Source organism: Etheostoma spectabile, chromosome 7 (assembly GCF_008692095.1).
Source record: "Etheostoma spectabile isolate EspeVRDwgs_2016 chromosome 7, UIUC_Espe_1.0, whole genome shotgun sequence".
Lineage (NCBI taxonomy): Eukaryota > Metazoa > Chordata > Actinopteri > Perciformes > Percidae > Etheostoma > Etheostoma spectabile.
This window is the reverse complement of record NC_045739.1, coordinates 18,395,059-18,408,436: the sequence shown is the minus strand read 5'-3', so window position 1 is coordinate 18,408,436 and position 13,378 is coordinate 18,395,059. Positions and strand designations below refer to the sequence as shown.

At 39.2% G+C, this 13,378-nt stretch overlaps 1 protein-coding gene across 1 annotated transcript in view; it reads left to right on the top strand.

Moving 5' to 3' along the window:
• The window catches only part of mtor (mechanistic target of rapamycin kinase), a 104,557-nt gene that overhangs the window by 71,889 nt on the left and 19,290 nt on the right, over positions 1-13,378 (top strand). The window contains 8 exon segments of the mRNA XM_032521013.1: positions 1,535-1,635; positions 2,219-2,334; positions 4,833-4,910; positions 5,598-5,622; positions 5,625-5,657; positions 5,660-5,703; positions 10,393-10,518; positions 11,212-11,343. Coding sequence (XP_032376904.1) covers positions 1,535-1,635; positions 2,219-2,334; positions 4,833-4,910; positions 5,598-5,622; positions 5,625-5,657; positions 5,660-5,703; positions 10,393-10,518; positions 11,212-11,343 — 655 coding nt within the window.

The following is a 13,378-nucleotide window of genomic DNA, read 5'->3' as shown; positions in this document are numbered from 1 at the left end:
TTACCTCCCCTTTCTCTGCTTTGCCCGCCCAGAGCATTTTGCGCATCCATGAGAGAGAGAGTCAAGCCAAGGTGGAGCCAAGCCTTGAAATTAGTTTATTTAGTTTTTAATCTTGGCTCTAATGGATTTTGAGATTGTTTGAGGTAGTATACCCTCATTCCATTATTTGCCCCAGCAGCCTATTCCGTAATAAGTCCTAGCATGGAGGCCTTCGATAACTGGGCAAAAAGAGAGAGAAAAGTTCCTTGACCGGAGTAATTTTACCGGAAAATGCATGAACAGGCAGTAAGAGGCACCACCACTCCAATGAAACCTCAGCTGAGGCTCAACCTTGTAACACCCGCCCACCATCAAAGACCATTTTTTAAGGAAAGTCACAAAATATCTGTGGGGTCCAAAAATGTGGATCGTCACAGAGCTCATAACGCTAAGCAAATGTTTATTTGCTTATGTAACCTGCCTCCTTGTGCCTTTAATGTATACACTGAGTCATTCCACACAAAAATTATTCACAGTTGGTGCAAGCTCACAGTCCTGAGGAGAGGTCTTACGACATGCTAAATGAATGTCTTATTTTAAAATGTATTTTAGCAACTTCTCAAGTGAAATTCCTAAAATGTGAATAATAGCCTGCTGAGTCAAATTATAACTCAAGCGCATCCTTCCGCTGGACTCTCTGTTTGTCTGTTGTAGACAAACACACATACACCTAGTGTACTGGAGCTTTTTGTACATGTTGCTTTCATGTTATACAATAGCCAGGCAGCTGGAGAACGGCTTCACTTCACTGACCCCTATCCAAACCTACCTTCTCTTTTTATCTGTCTGTGCCTTCCTCCCTCTTTCTCTTCCTCAGTCTACTCTCGTTCCAGCTTCCTGCCTGTAAAACACATGCAACGGGTTTGATCTCCTCCAGGACAATGCAGCCCTGATTGTTGTTCATGAGGGATTAGTCTTGGTTAGATGCAGCTGACCCTAACATGAACATCCATCTGTTTGCTGGAATACTTGATTTTATCAGGACTGTTACTGAACGGTACACTGATTTAAGATCTTTAAGAATAAATGAAGAAATAAATAATGGCAGATGTAAAAGAAACCTGGTCTAACTTCTTCTCATCCTTGGCTGGAAGAGCTTGGCAATTTTGGAGAAGGATTTCTTCAACTGTTGGTTCATGCTGGAAAAGAAAAAGTTGTGTCTTGACATGTATATATTATCATTAGAACGTGGACTTTAGAAGAACCTTTTATCTCTTGAGGATAAAGACTAGACCAGTACAGGATAGCATTGCTTTAGACAATTATTTTTCATTATTCACTAGCGTAAAATTCCCGTCAGCAAGTTGTGACTCTATACCTTTAGTACTGCAGTGTATACAAAAGTACTCTGCACATGATTACCTGATTAGTTAATGAACCTGCTGATAGCTGCAATCAGTTCCTGATTCACTGATGTCATCACTGTGAACATGGGACTGAACAAATCAGCATCTCCTTTTTCTACCATCTGAAGCCTGTGATTAATGTTTTCCAGGGGCCAGTTGCACCAGCAGTGCTGCGAGGAGTGGACACTGGTCAGCGAGGAAACCCAGGCCAAGATGGCACGAATGGCTGCTGCTGCTGCCTGGGGTCTAGGTAACCACTAAAAAGACTTCCTATAATATATGAATAGAAAAGTCAGCTGGGTTATAAGAAAAGACTTGTGCACTGAGAATTTAGGCCATCCTCCGTCTGACTCAACCATGCAATCAAACTCAGCAGCAATGAAAACAGTAACAGCTCTTGCCAAGTCCCCCTCACATAACCATATGGGAACGGTATCCAGTCATAACATTGACATATCGTAACGTGCAATGGTGGAGAAATGCAGGGACCACACTGCAGAAGCATCCTCTGAGGTTTGAGGTCTGTGGTTTTACTTTCTTAAGTCAGTCGTAAACTCAACCGAACCCAACTACCGTCTATCTGAACATTCAAACCATCTTTTATTGTTATAGTTGGGAAGCAAAATGTTGAGGTTGCAATCATTTAAATCATAGCAAGCTGAGGTGAAGTGTTGTTTAAACCAGCAGTGATGGGCTGCCAAACTTCAATCTGCCTCAGTCTTGCTAAGTAAGGTCTTAAGAGATCCGCTAACTAGCTCTTTCAGTCAATATTAAATGCTTCCTGCTGAAACCAGTTTTTGTGCTTTTTCATAACTTGACTGTTGTTCCTCCAGGGCACTGGGACAGCATGGAGGAGTACACGTGTATGATCCCAAGAGACACACATGATGGGGCTTTTTACAGAGCAGTGCTAGCCCTGCATCAGGACCTATTCTCATTGGCCCAGCAGGTGGGTTACATTACCACTCACAAATACACCCAGTGGATAAAATTTCCCCCCAGTTAATGTACATTAAAAGTATATATTTTGAGAAAACATCTCCTAAAGACATGCCACATGGGAATTTGCCTAGTCTCATGGTTTCTGGAATTTTCATTAGTCTTCATAGCAGGGTATAAAAAGTAAAAATCATTTGAAATGATCTCTGTAAAGAAACACGAGCCTCCTTGGTGTGGAAATATTATGTAACTTTTGAAATTGTAAATCATTACAGCATTCAGCCTCAAACAAATACAGATTCCATTCCCTCTGCTTTGTGCCTGTCAACAAGGTCTGGTGGAGGTCAGGGTGCTGTTTTCCTCATTTGATGAAGGTTGGGATGTTAGATGAGCTCATGGCGCCTAGAGATGGATTTGTTTAAGCTGGACGCTAGCATGTCATATGGACACAGCTCCAGCGCTGACACCAGTAAACACCTGCTCCTCCAATTTCTCTGGACTCATCCTCCAAGTCCTCTTTTCACCACAAAGCCCAGGAGACCTGCTCCTTGTGCCCCTTCATTCCTCCACAGCCACCCTCCCGTCTCTAATCTGGAGATTAGATCCAGGTGTGGCCTATAGGATTCTACATCAGCTAAAAAGGGAAAGCAGACTTTTGACTATTGTAACGTTGAGCCAACTCATAATGAATGAAAAGAAATGAAAAGCAGATGGAGGGAGGGTGAAAGCTTGAATGTCAACATGAGCTCAGTCTAGTCTTCCGGATGTGGTTAGTAATCCTCGCACTTAGTCCTTTTGATTCTTTAGGGCTGTTCCTTTCCTTCCTCTATACCCCCAACAACCACACATGTGCACCATGAGTTTCAGCATGTGTCTTTGTGTTTGGTCTGTTCCAGCAATGATGTGTAGACATGGCCGTTGTGCTCCCCCCAGTAAAGCAGTCTGTGGCTGTGCAAAGATTCATGTTATATCCAGTCCTCCAGTGTGCATTTGATTTGTAAATTGTTTCATTTTTTTTTTTTTAAACCTCAAGTTTATTTTAGCGGATGATTTGGTCCATTTACATAGAGGCCTTCTTAGTAATAAAGTAATCTCATTGGATTTAAGTACATACAGTAAGTGCAACCTTTATGTAAGGGAAGGGAAGATTTAGTTTGTTTGTGCTGCCAGAAGCCAGACACTGCATTTATCAGGAGTCGTCTGGACTGCACATTTCCAATGAGGCCCCGGTGCAGTATTTCAGTAGTAAACAGGACCATAACTGAGTTGAGGCTATAAAAAAGCAGCCTCATTGTCACCTTGTCCCAACCACCCTCCCAAAACCCCTCCTCTTGTTGTGCATGCCTGAAGAGGTGTTTAGGCATGCCATTCCTCCTTTCCCTCCCCTCAAAAAAATATAATTGGGGGGGATTTGGTCTGAAACAGCTGTGTGTCTTGGCCTCAGAGAACATCCTTAGTCATCCTCCCTTATTTTACCTTCCCACTAATAACAGTTCCCAAAATCATTGGCTGTAGCAGCCTAATAAATCAGCACGTTTTCAGCCACAGTACTTGTGTCCTTGTTTGTCCCTTTTGCTGCTCTGGATCAGGTTTTTCTTTCAATGACTCTTTTTCCACCCCTCAGGGTTCTCACTGGTGGTGGAATGTCTGCAGTATCCCTGAATTTGGAGAAGTGTAGTCCTGTTACGAAAAGTTAGGGAACAGGAAAGTTTACGAATGAGTCAGTAATATACAGTAATACATACAAAAAAATGGGAAGGTAGGAAAAACATTTTTAGGGCATGAAAGTACTCTGACAGTTGGTTGACCATTATGGAAACGTTTGGGAATTTGCATCACAGTTATGGCAGGAACAGTGACTAACTTCTCTTTATCACTCGCCAGTTCCTCTCCTTTTCTCTGAGTAGGCATACAAAATAAGGTTGTCTTTTTGAAGATACATCTTCAGTCATGGTTACATAACTTTCACACCTTTCCCTCTCCTCATAAAACACTTGGCACTCAGCAGTGCATCAAACCATTTTTCTATACAAGCAGGTGTTATAGTCCTTGTTGTATTAATGTGTCACTGTTGGCTGCACTTAAGTGAAAAGGGTGTGAGCAGCAAACTTTAACATGCCTTCGTACATTTGTACAATTTGTTTTTATTCCCTGGGTTTAGTCCAATCCCAGCTGGTCCTGATGCAAGATGTTTTTTAGGATGGTGTGACATTGTGTCATGGTACATTCTGGGGTCATGCCATCCTTATGTTATTGAGGAAATGCCATTATTGCTATTTATTAGCTTTTCTGAAGAGTTGGAGTATCTTGGGGCAACTAAGTCAAAGGGAAACATTGCCATTTTTCAACGAGCTTTGTGTCATTGCAGTGTGGTTAGATGAACACCCCCCGAAAAAACCCAAAGACAAAAAGCCGGTTGAAAATCTGCAAAATGCACCATTCAGGCTGACATTCATTTCATTAATAGATCACACTGTACATTTTGTTTTGTTTTTGTTTTTCATGTAGTGTATTGACAAAGCAAGAGACCTCCTGGATGCTGAGCTGACGGCTATGGCTGGAGAGAGCTACAGTCGAGCCTACGGGGTAAGTGTTCCGCCGAGTCAGCCAAAAATATTTAACGCCTGGCTTCAGTCCACCATCTCAGTTTTCATTGTATTCATGTGCAGAAATATTATGCCATGGCAACACAATTTTATTAAAGTGATGACTTAAAAAGATGAGATCTAAGATTGAGCTTCTTTATTTAGTTTCCACTGCTCCAGGCTTATTATCTACACGTTGAATTATCCATCAACATTACAAATCTGAAGTTGAAAACCCAAACAGCAGTGTTCCTCTCGTACATATGATGTCAGGTAACGTTATCATGATAGCGATGTGATCTTATTTGATTTTAATTGACATACTGTAGCTGTTCACCATGAACAGCAGACACACTTTAGCAAGCATCTAGACTCCGAATCTTTGTACAAGTGGCAGCAATAAACAAATCCACTTTATGGAAATTACCAACCTTTTCTGACAGATGTTGTACAAGAAGGTCCAGTGGGTTGCTGATTGCATTCAATTCAATTCTAGATACTGATTCATTTACAAGCTTTAATGATCCTTTTTATATTACAAAGAAGGGCCTTTTGCAACATTAATTGTGTGTGTGTGTGTGTGTGTGTGTGTGTTGTGTGTGTGTGTGTGTGTTGTGTGTGTGTGTGCGTGTGTGCGTGCGTGCGTGCGTGCGTGCGTGCGTGCGTGCGTCCGTCCCCCGTTTCCCAGGCTATGGTGTCTAGCCAGATGCTGTCAAGCTAGAGGAGGTGATCCAGTATAAGCTGGTGCCAAGAGGAGAGACATCATTAGGGATACGTGGTGGGAGAGGCTTCAGGTAACTGTGCATACACACACACACTCTTGTGCAACTAGAAATGTAAAGCAGATGCTGGAAAGGCTACTGTTACTAATGGGAAACATTACAAGCCAGACACCATACACACATACACACACACACACACACACACCACACACACACACACACACAACACACACACACACTCACACTCTAAATACCTCAGTGTGTGAGGATTTAACATCTTTTAGATTTTTATGTTTATTTCTACATTTGAATTTAAATTATTTAAATTTAAAGTAGATTTATAGAGTAGAATCATGTTGGACTCATGAAGTGTTATTTCCTGTGCTTGAACAAACTTCAGATGAAGGTCAGTAGAAACTAAGTGAGATATTATTTATTTAGCCAAAACTAGCTACTATCTGTCCAAATTAGTCTACTTATTTACAGAAATTCTGTCACAACTTTTCTTAACAAATAAAATCACTTGAACTAAACTACGTTTCAAAATCAAATGTTTTTGACACTGTGCACTCTGCGGTGTAGAAGTGACCAAAATTTGATTTGTTTTTTTTGTTTTTTCACTTTGATTCTGGGTGTATGTTTCTAGTCGCGCAGCAGGTTGCTTATATTAGACCAGTGATTCCAAACCTGGGGGTACTTTTGCAATTGCCATGGGGTACATGGAAAGATTGAAGAGTATTAATTAATTAAGTAACTAATTTAAAAAAAATAGCCATTATGATTTTATTAAAATATATCCACATTAACAACATTATGTCAACTGTAACACCTGAATACTAAATTTGGCAGTTATGGAAGAGTGTGTGCACTGACAACTAGTTGGCAAGTGAGCACAGAAGTTTATACAGGTAGCCAAAAGTAATGACTTAACAGTGCAAATGAATAGCTTAAAGTAATTGAAAAATGGTTAAAATAGTTTCCTAAAAGTAACGTTAATGGATAAAGGTCTGAAACATTTAGCTTCACTCCAAGTAGTAGTTGCTTAGTAGAATAGTAGTAGTATGATTGAATTTGATCACAGCGGTAAAACTAAGTTGCATGTTGATAAAGGGATATTAGATTTGAACCTCACAAAACTCACTTTGGCCACAGATTGTTTTGTATATCGACTGAAGGTCATGACCAAAGTTTAGCGTTACAGGGACAAACAATAAATGGACTTGGACACTTAAAGGTTGCATATTAAGCTTTTCCACGTTTTCATATCATATGAATATCTACAATGTTGGATTTTTATGTTAAACGTGGCCAAAAGTCAAATGATGAGGTAAACATATTTTAGACAAATCCCTGTAAGCCAAAACGTTCACATTCATTCATTCATTCATTCAACTATTCTGAACACTCCAGTTTCAACAGTTTTTAAGCTTGCCTGCTAAGATTGGTCATCTGCTCCAGGTAGGCAGGACTGTAGAGTTTTATTTTCTAAGCTGCTGCGATGTTAACATTGTTCCATGTAACAACATACTAACAGCAGTAAACAATGTCACTTTGGCTGCCAGTGTCGGGAAATTCTCTCCAATTCCAAGTCACATTACTCCTGAAACATTTTCTGTTAGTAGCATTTGGTTTAAAAGCCTTTACTAGCCTTTATCTGCTAACTTAAGTAGCCACATGGCTAACGGCAGTAAACAATGTCATCTTGGTTACCAATGTTGTTAAATTCTCCACAATTCTGGGTCACTTTCCTTGTTGAAATATGTCCGATTGGGTAGTGTTTGGTTCAGAAGCCTTCATATGCGATTATTGACGGTAGAAAGTTCTGTTTCGTTCCACTACAATCTAACGTTAGCATACTGCTAACTATTAAGTAGGCGCATGCTAACATAGCTATAATCTTGGCCAATACTGGTAATTTCCGAGGGTTAATACGAGTGCAGGAGCCATGGGCAGTATGAAAAAAAGAAAGTGGTTTTTTTTAACATTAAAACATGTAAACATGTTTTAGTACAAACACAAAATGCAAGTATAATCCTGAAAATGCTATTTAATAGTTGCTCTTTAAAAATAAAATTAGAACATATTTGATTCAACTGTGGCCTTGCTTGCCATAGCCTGCATAAAATGACTCTTGTAGGAATATTCAGAAAAAGCTTGTTTTGTGTAACCCACACTGTAATCCCATCCAAACTCCTCCTACTTCTTGACATTGATTACTATTATTATAATTATTTGTGAATTACAATGTTGTACATGCTGGTAAATGAGACAGCAGGATGTGTGGAAGAACCACAAATCCACAAGCGGTCAAGGAAAATTGTAGCACCTGCCAAGTCTTTAGATTTTGAGACAAATGCTATCCGATCTAAGATAAAACTGTTCAAGTTCATCTTTTCCATGTTGGCCTTTTCACAGCGGAATCAACATATGATTGCATAAAAGTCCTCATCCTTGTATGTGCATGTTGAGGGAAGAATTAAGTCAGGCAGATTAACCATAAACCATGATGATAAGTCATGGACTTGTGATACACCATTCCTCATCCAATGTTATACATGCTGCTTAGTTACTCACAGTCTCTGTTGGCCTTCCTGTCTCCTGTTCAAATGGTCCTGACATTTGGTAAATCCTCAAAACCTGTGTCATCCTTTACCTTAACCACAGCCCAGGAAGATTGTATTTGTCTGAAAACTGCATATGCCTGTATACCTATTTCAAAGAAAAGGTTGGAGTATATTTTTTAGCAACAGATGCAAAGTGAATACGTGTATGTGAATTTATGCCAGCCACATGGATGGTCTTCAAACATTAGTGACTTTCCAATTATTAGCATTCCATTAGTAATGCATTTTTATAAAATTAGCTTGACCGTTGAAAGGAAACTATTACACACACTGAAATCCCTACGTAGTAAATGAAGTCACTCATGATCGTCTTGACTTTTTCCATTCATAACAGATGGAGGTTAGTTGGAGGAGGTATTTAGGATCAAGGAGGGTCTTCTTGAGCAAACAGACAGGGCCAGCAGCACCAGAGCTGGGTCTCCAATGCCTGACAGGTTTTTTCTCTCTAGTGATTTATTCGAGGCTGACCTCACACATCTGTCAGGCAGTCACTGTCCCGCTCCTTTCTTTTATCCCAGTCTCTCTCTCGTCAAAAGAGTAGTGGTAGGGCAAAGAGTGTATGCAAACACTGCACACCACTGCTTGTGGGTAAATGTGTCAAAGGTCTTGCACTTGTATCGCTGTGAGAACCTGTTTGAATTTTGGACTCTTAGCTGTAAGTTGTTGTTCTAAACTATCTTCTTATGTTCCCTGCTGTTTGTTGGTGTCTCAGCTTTCACTAATTCAAATCATGGGACATCTGTAAATTTCCTACTAGAAAGAGTTAGGTCGACATCGGGTCCACCTTCTCTTGCTTTATTATTGTTCCCTGTGGTCCTCTACTCAAATATTTTAACAATTTATCACACACTTTTACTGGGCCTATTCAATATATTAACCCATTCTGTAGCCCCTTTGACAATGTAACATTCCAACAGTCAAACATTGATAAACTGTGGCAGAAAATTGACCTTAATATTCATACTCATAGACTAAGGCAGTGGGTTTGGAATTCGTATACCAATGAGAGTGTTTTGTGTGTTTGTTTTGGTATTTTTGCCCTTATTCGATACAGTGGTTCAAGCGGCTGACGTGAAAAATGGGTGAGAAGAAAGGGGGAAGACATGCATGATACATGGAAATATTCCAACCAGGGACGTTACGGTTACATGATATACGTTTAAGACCACCTGTCCACCATAGCGCCCCAAATAATATAAAGCTGTTCTTTTTAATCAAGTTGCTTCAACTGGATAATTTGGCACTTCCTTAAACTTCCCAGCAGGATGATGTCAATAAGTTCTTGCAGTTAAACCAAGACTAAACTACTAATCACTGAACACAGCTTCTGCCAGATTCTACCTGCACTCAGCCCATTATCCCATCATGTTATGTCTATTTCAAAAACTGTATTATTTAATTTTAGCCTCAGCTTATAACAGCTCACAAAATGGCTCGTCCCGACAACGTTTGCCATCTAAAGAATACAGCAAAAAAGTTTCAGATAAGGTTAGCACTTAATGAAAAGGACTTAAACCTTGAAGTATGTAAATTACCGCGTCAAACACAAAGATGGGTTGTATTATCTGTGAAACTCTGCTAGTAAATCAACCCAATACAGATTTCAAGACCTCATTTGTTTCTGCTAGTTGCCATGCAACCTAACATGACCCTTTCTTGTGGCAGTGTTTGTAATTATAATCAAGTCCTTTTTCATGAAATGTTAATATTATTTTGTCTACTCCCTGTTGATTTGCTTACATTCAAGTCATACAGAGAGGATTGTACAGTGCATGCTTTTTTCCATCAGAATCGGGTTACTCCACTGTCTGCCTGCCCCTTCAGCACTGTGTTATACCACAAGGATGAGGTTGAGGTTTAGAGGATATTTAATAGAAAAAATCTGCTAATGGTACTTACAAATGTATGAATACAGAATACTGTTCTGGCGCGTCAACCTCTACTCACATGTGGACATGTTTAAGACAGAAACCCCTGTTAGTAATAGTAGGCCCCTTGGATTTCTTCTGTACTGCTCTTTCACGTGTGTTCATTCTCTTGAGTTTAACGAGTGGGTTCCTTTCTTTGAAGGGAACAACAAAAGGGTAATGTGTTTAACCGGTCTGATCCTTGTGATTTTTGGTGTGTTTTCTTCTAGGGTTGTCAGCGTATCGTAGAGGACTGGCAAAGGATCCTGATGGTTAGATCGATTGTCATCAGCCCCCACGAGGACATGAGGACGTGGTTAAAATATGCCAGCCTCTGTGGCAAGAGTGGACGTCTGGTCAGTACAGTGAAATATTTTTTACAAAGCCCCTCAATATTCTCTGATCTGACCCCTGATTATGCATAATTAATTAGAATCCCATAAAATTCTGGAGAAATAAATCCGAGTTGACAGCATGGTCAAACGGAAAAGCGAAGTCAATCACACTGTTAGAAACCTTATGCATATCTGCACAATTTAAGTGGTATAATTTTCCATCCTTTACCACTCACTGTTGTTCTAATTGATTGCAAGGGATGGCAGACAATTGGCCAATTTTTCCTTCTACACACTTGTTGCATTTCAGCACACAGCTCTGACAGCTTCTGGCTAGACACCATATCCTGGGAAACAAAATAACAAACACGCACGCACGCACGCACACACACAAAAAATAACAGAATCTCCAACTATGATGTAACTAAAAATTAATGTGATTGAACGTCAAACATAGCTGGAAATGTGATTTACACGGGGGAAATGACCCCCCACTAAGACTTTATCTTATTGTTCTCTCTTTAAACTCATACAATGACCTATTTTCTTTTTCACTCTTTAAAAAAATCAAAAAAATCTAACCTTGTCAAGGTAAAAGTTGATTATGCTTGTATTGTCTTGGGATTCCTAAAAACCCTACGGGTTCTTATTAAACTGGGAGCCGTATGGTGATTCATTTGCTCCTTTTTCCCAATGCCCTCTTAATCCCTGCAGGCGCTGGCCCATAAGACCCTTGTGCTCCTTCTGGGTGTCGACCCCTCCAAGCAACTTGATCACCCGCTACCCACAGCCCACCCACATGTCACCTACGCTTATATGAAGTACATGTGGAAGAGTGCCCGCAAGGTAAGAGCAAGAGTGTTGTGTTGACTCAGTGGTTTTAAATAAAATGTTCTTTTGTTGTTGCTTTTCTATAAGTCATATATACTTTAAATGTCATCATACGTGACAAAAGTACTGATGGTTATCAGTTGTATTTGGAAGTTTTTAGTGCAACCTCAGGCAACAATCAGAGTTTCAAATATGCCAGAAAGGGAGGGTTAAATTACTGGAACATTAGTGACATAAACGGCTAATTAATTTAACATTGTAGGGAAAACCTGAGAAACAGCCTAAGAAACATTAACACCAGCAAACTACATCTGTAAAAAAGAAAGTTTAAATTGCAACCAGCCTTGTGATTGTGTAGTCAAACTTAATCAGCCTCACCGGGATCTCAAATGTCTTTTGTGATTATTAAAAATGAGGTAACCGTTATATAACAATAGTTCCACTTAGAAAGATTTATATTTAGTTTTTTTGTTGTTGTTGATAAAAAGCATGTGAAAAACAAACATAAATAATATAACATGAAATTGAAGCTATAAATAGCATATGTTTAGTAAACATAATAATAATAACAATAATAATAACAATAATAAAATGTATATAAAAGAAATCAATTTTTAATTTGTATTAGTCAAAATTCATGGTAAACTTGATGCATAAAATGAAACAATGTAATGAGAACAGGCTGTTATATTTATTGGGAAATTTGTGTTAAAAAGTGCATTGTTGTATGTGTAGGTAGCTAGCCAAAACGTTAGCTATTATGTTACAGATGGTTAAGTCAACATTTAGAAATATTTGCTGGGATTTAAATTGGCAGAGCTTTTGGGGTTTTTATATTTAGCTGAAAGCAGCACCTGACCAACAAAAAATGTTTACATCATTGTTATGAAGTTTGTTTATTGCGGTTGAAGTCCAATTTTTTATTTTTTTATTTCCTAACAGCAGCTCTGGATTGTAAACTTATAATATAAGGAAGTGTTGTGATTATTGACATTTTTAAGTGTTGTCCTGGATTGACAGATCTGACAGAGTAACAATATTTAAAGAACTGCAGTACTTCACAAATATTGAGTTTAGTTGAGTTTGCATTAATTATTTAGAATCTTGTAGTATTGTAAAATGTTTGCAAGAAATTCATGTTGTTTAGTTTAAAACGGTCTAAAGGAATTGGTAACTTATAGTGTGATGATTTACACTTGATATGTGAAAAGGTAAAAAACCTTATTTGTTTAAAACTAATTTAGTTTTACTGCAATCAGTCACAGGAAGTACTTTTATTTTTAAGTAGCCTCCACAGAAGTTGTCTGTTGTCTACTTATGCTAACTTACTGAGATGAACGTGAGATGCTAGATGCAAAAAAATATCCATCAAGCCTAGGTTGCTCACTTTCTTGTTTGTTAAACTGCAACATATTGAACAAGAAATGTTCACAGTAAAAGACAAGCGTTTTTGGTGGTCATTCAAAGCCATTCCATTCCATGTAGGGACTCAGTCTTGTGTAATTTCTGAGAGGTTTAAATCTTCCAGGATAAAAGCCTGAGTCGATCAGTAAAACTAACTCAACTGTTAATGTTGTTATTAATGTATTTTGTGCATGGCAACAGTGCATAAAGTAAGACTCGCTTAATACTAGTACTCATAAATGTTGTTTTGTTCTGAGCGATTAGTGCATTCTGCAGCATAGCATTCAGCACAAAAACACCCGCCAAACTTCCAGCTACCAGCAGTGGTGACCTAAGATTATACTGTAGGTTTTAAAGTACATGTCATCAGTGCAGCCTTGGGTTGAAGGGCTCTGCCCTGTGCCATTTGTCTACCGTGCACACACTCACATACACACGCCTATTCACATATGGTATATACACCCCTTAACACACATAAACACACCCACATTTATTGCCAGGTGTTGAATAGTGTTTGTGGCTCCAGAGTGCAGAACTCATTAGGGGCCTTAGGTAAGCGTTGCTGTTGCTCGAGCCAGCTGCACCACCAGACAAATCAGAATACATAAAAACACACACACACACACACACACACACACACACACAC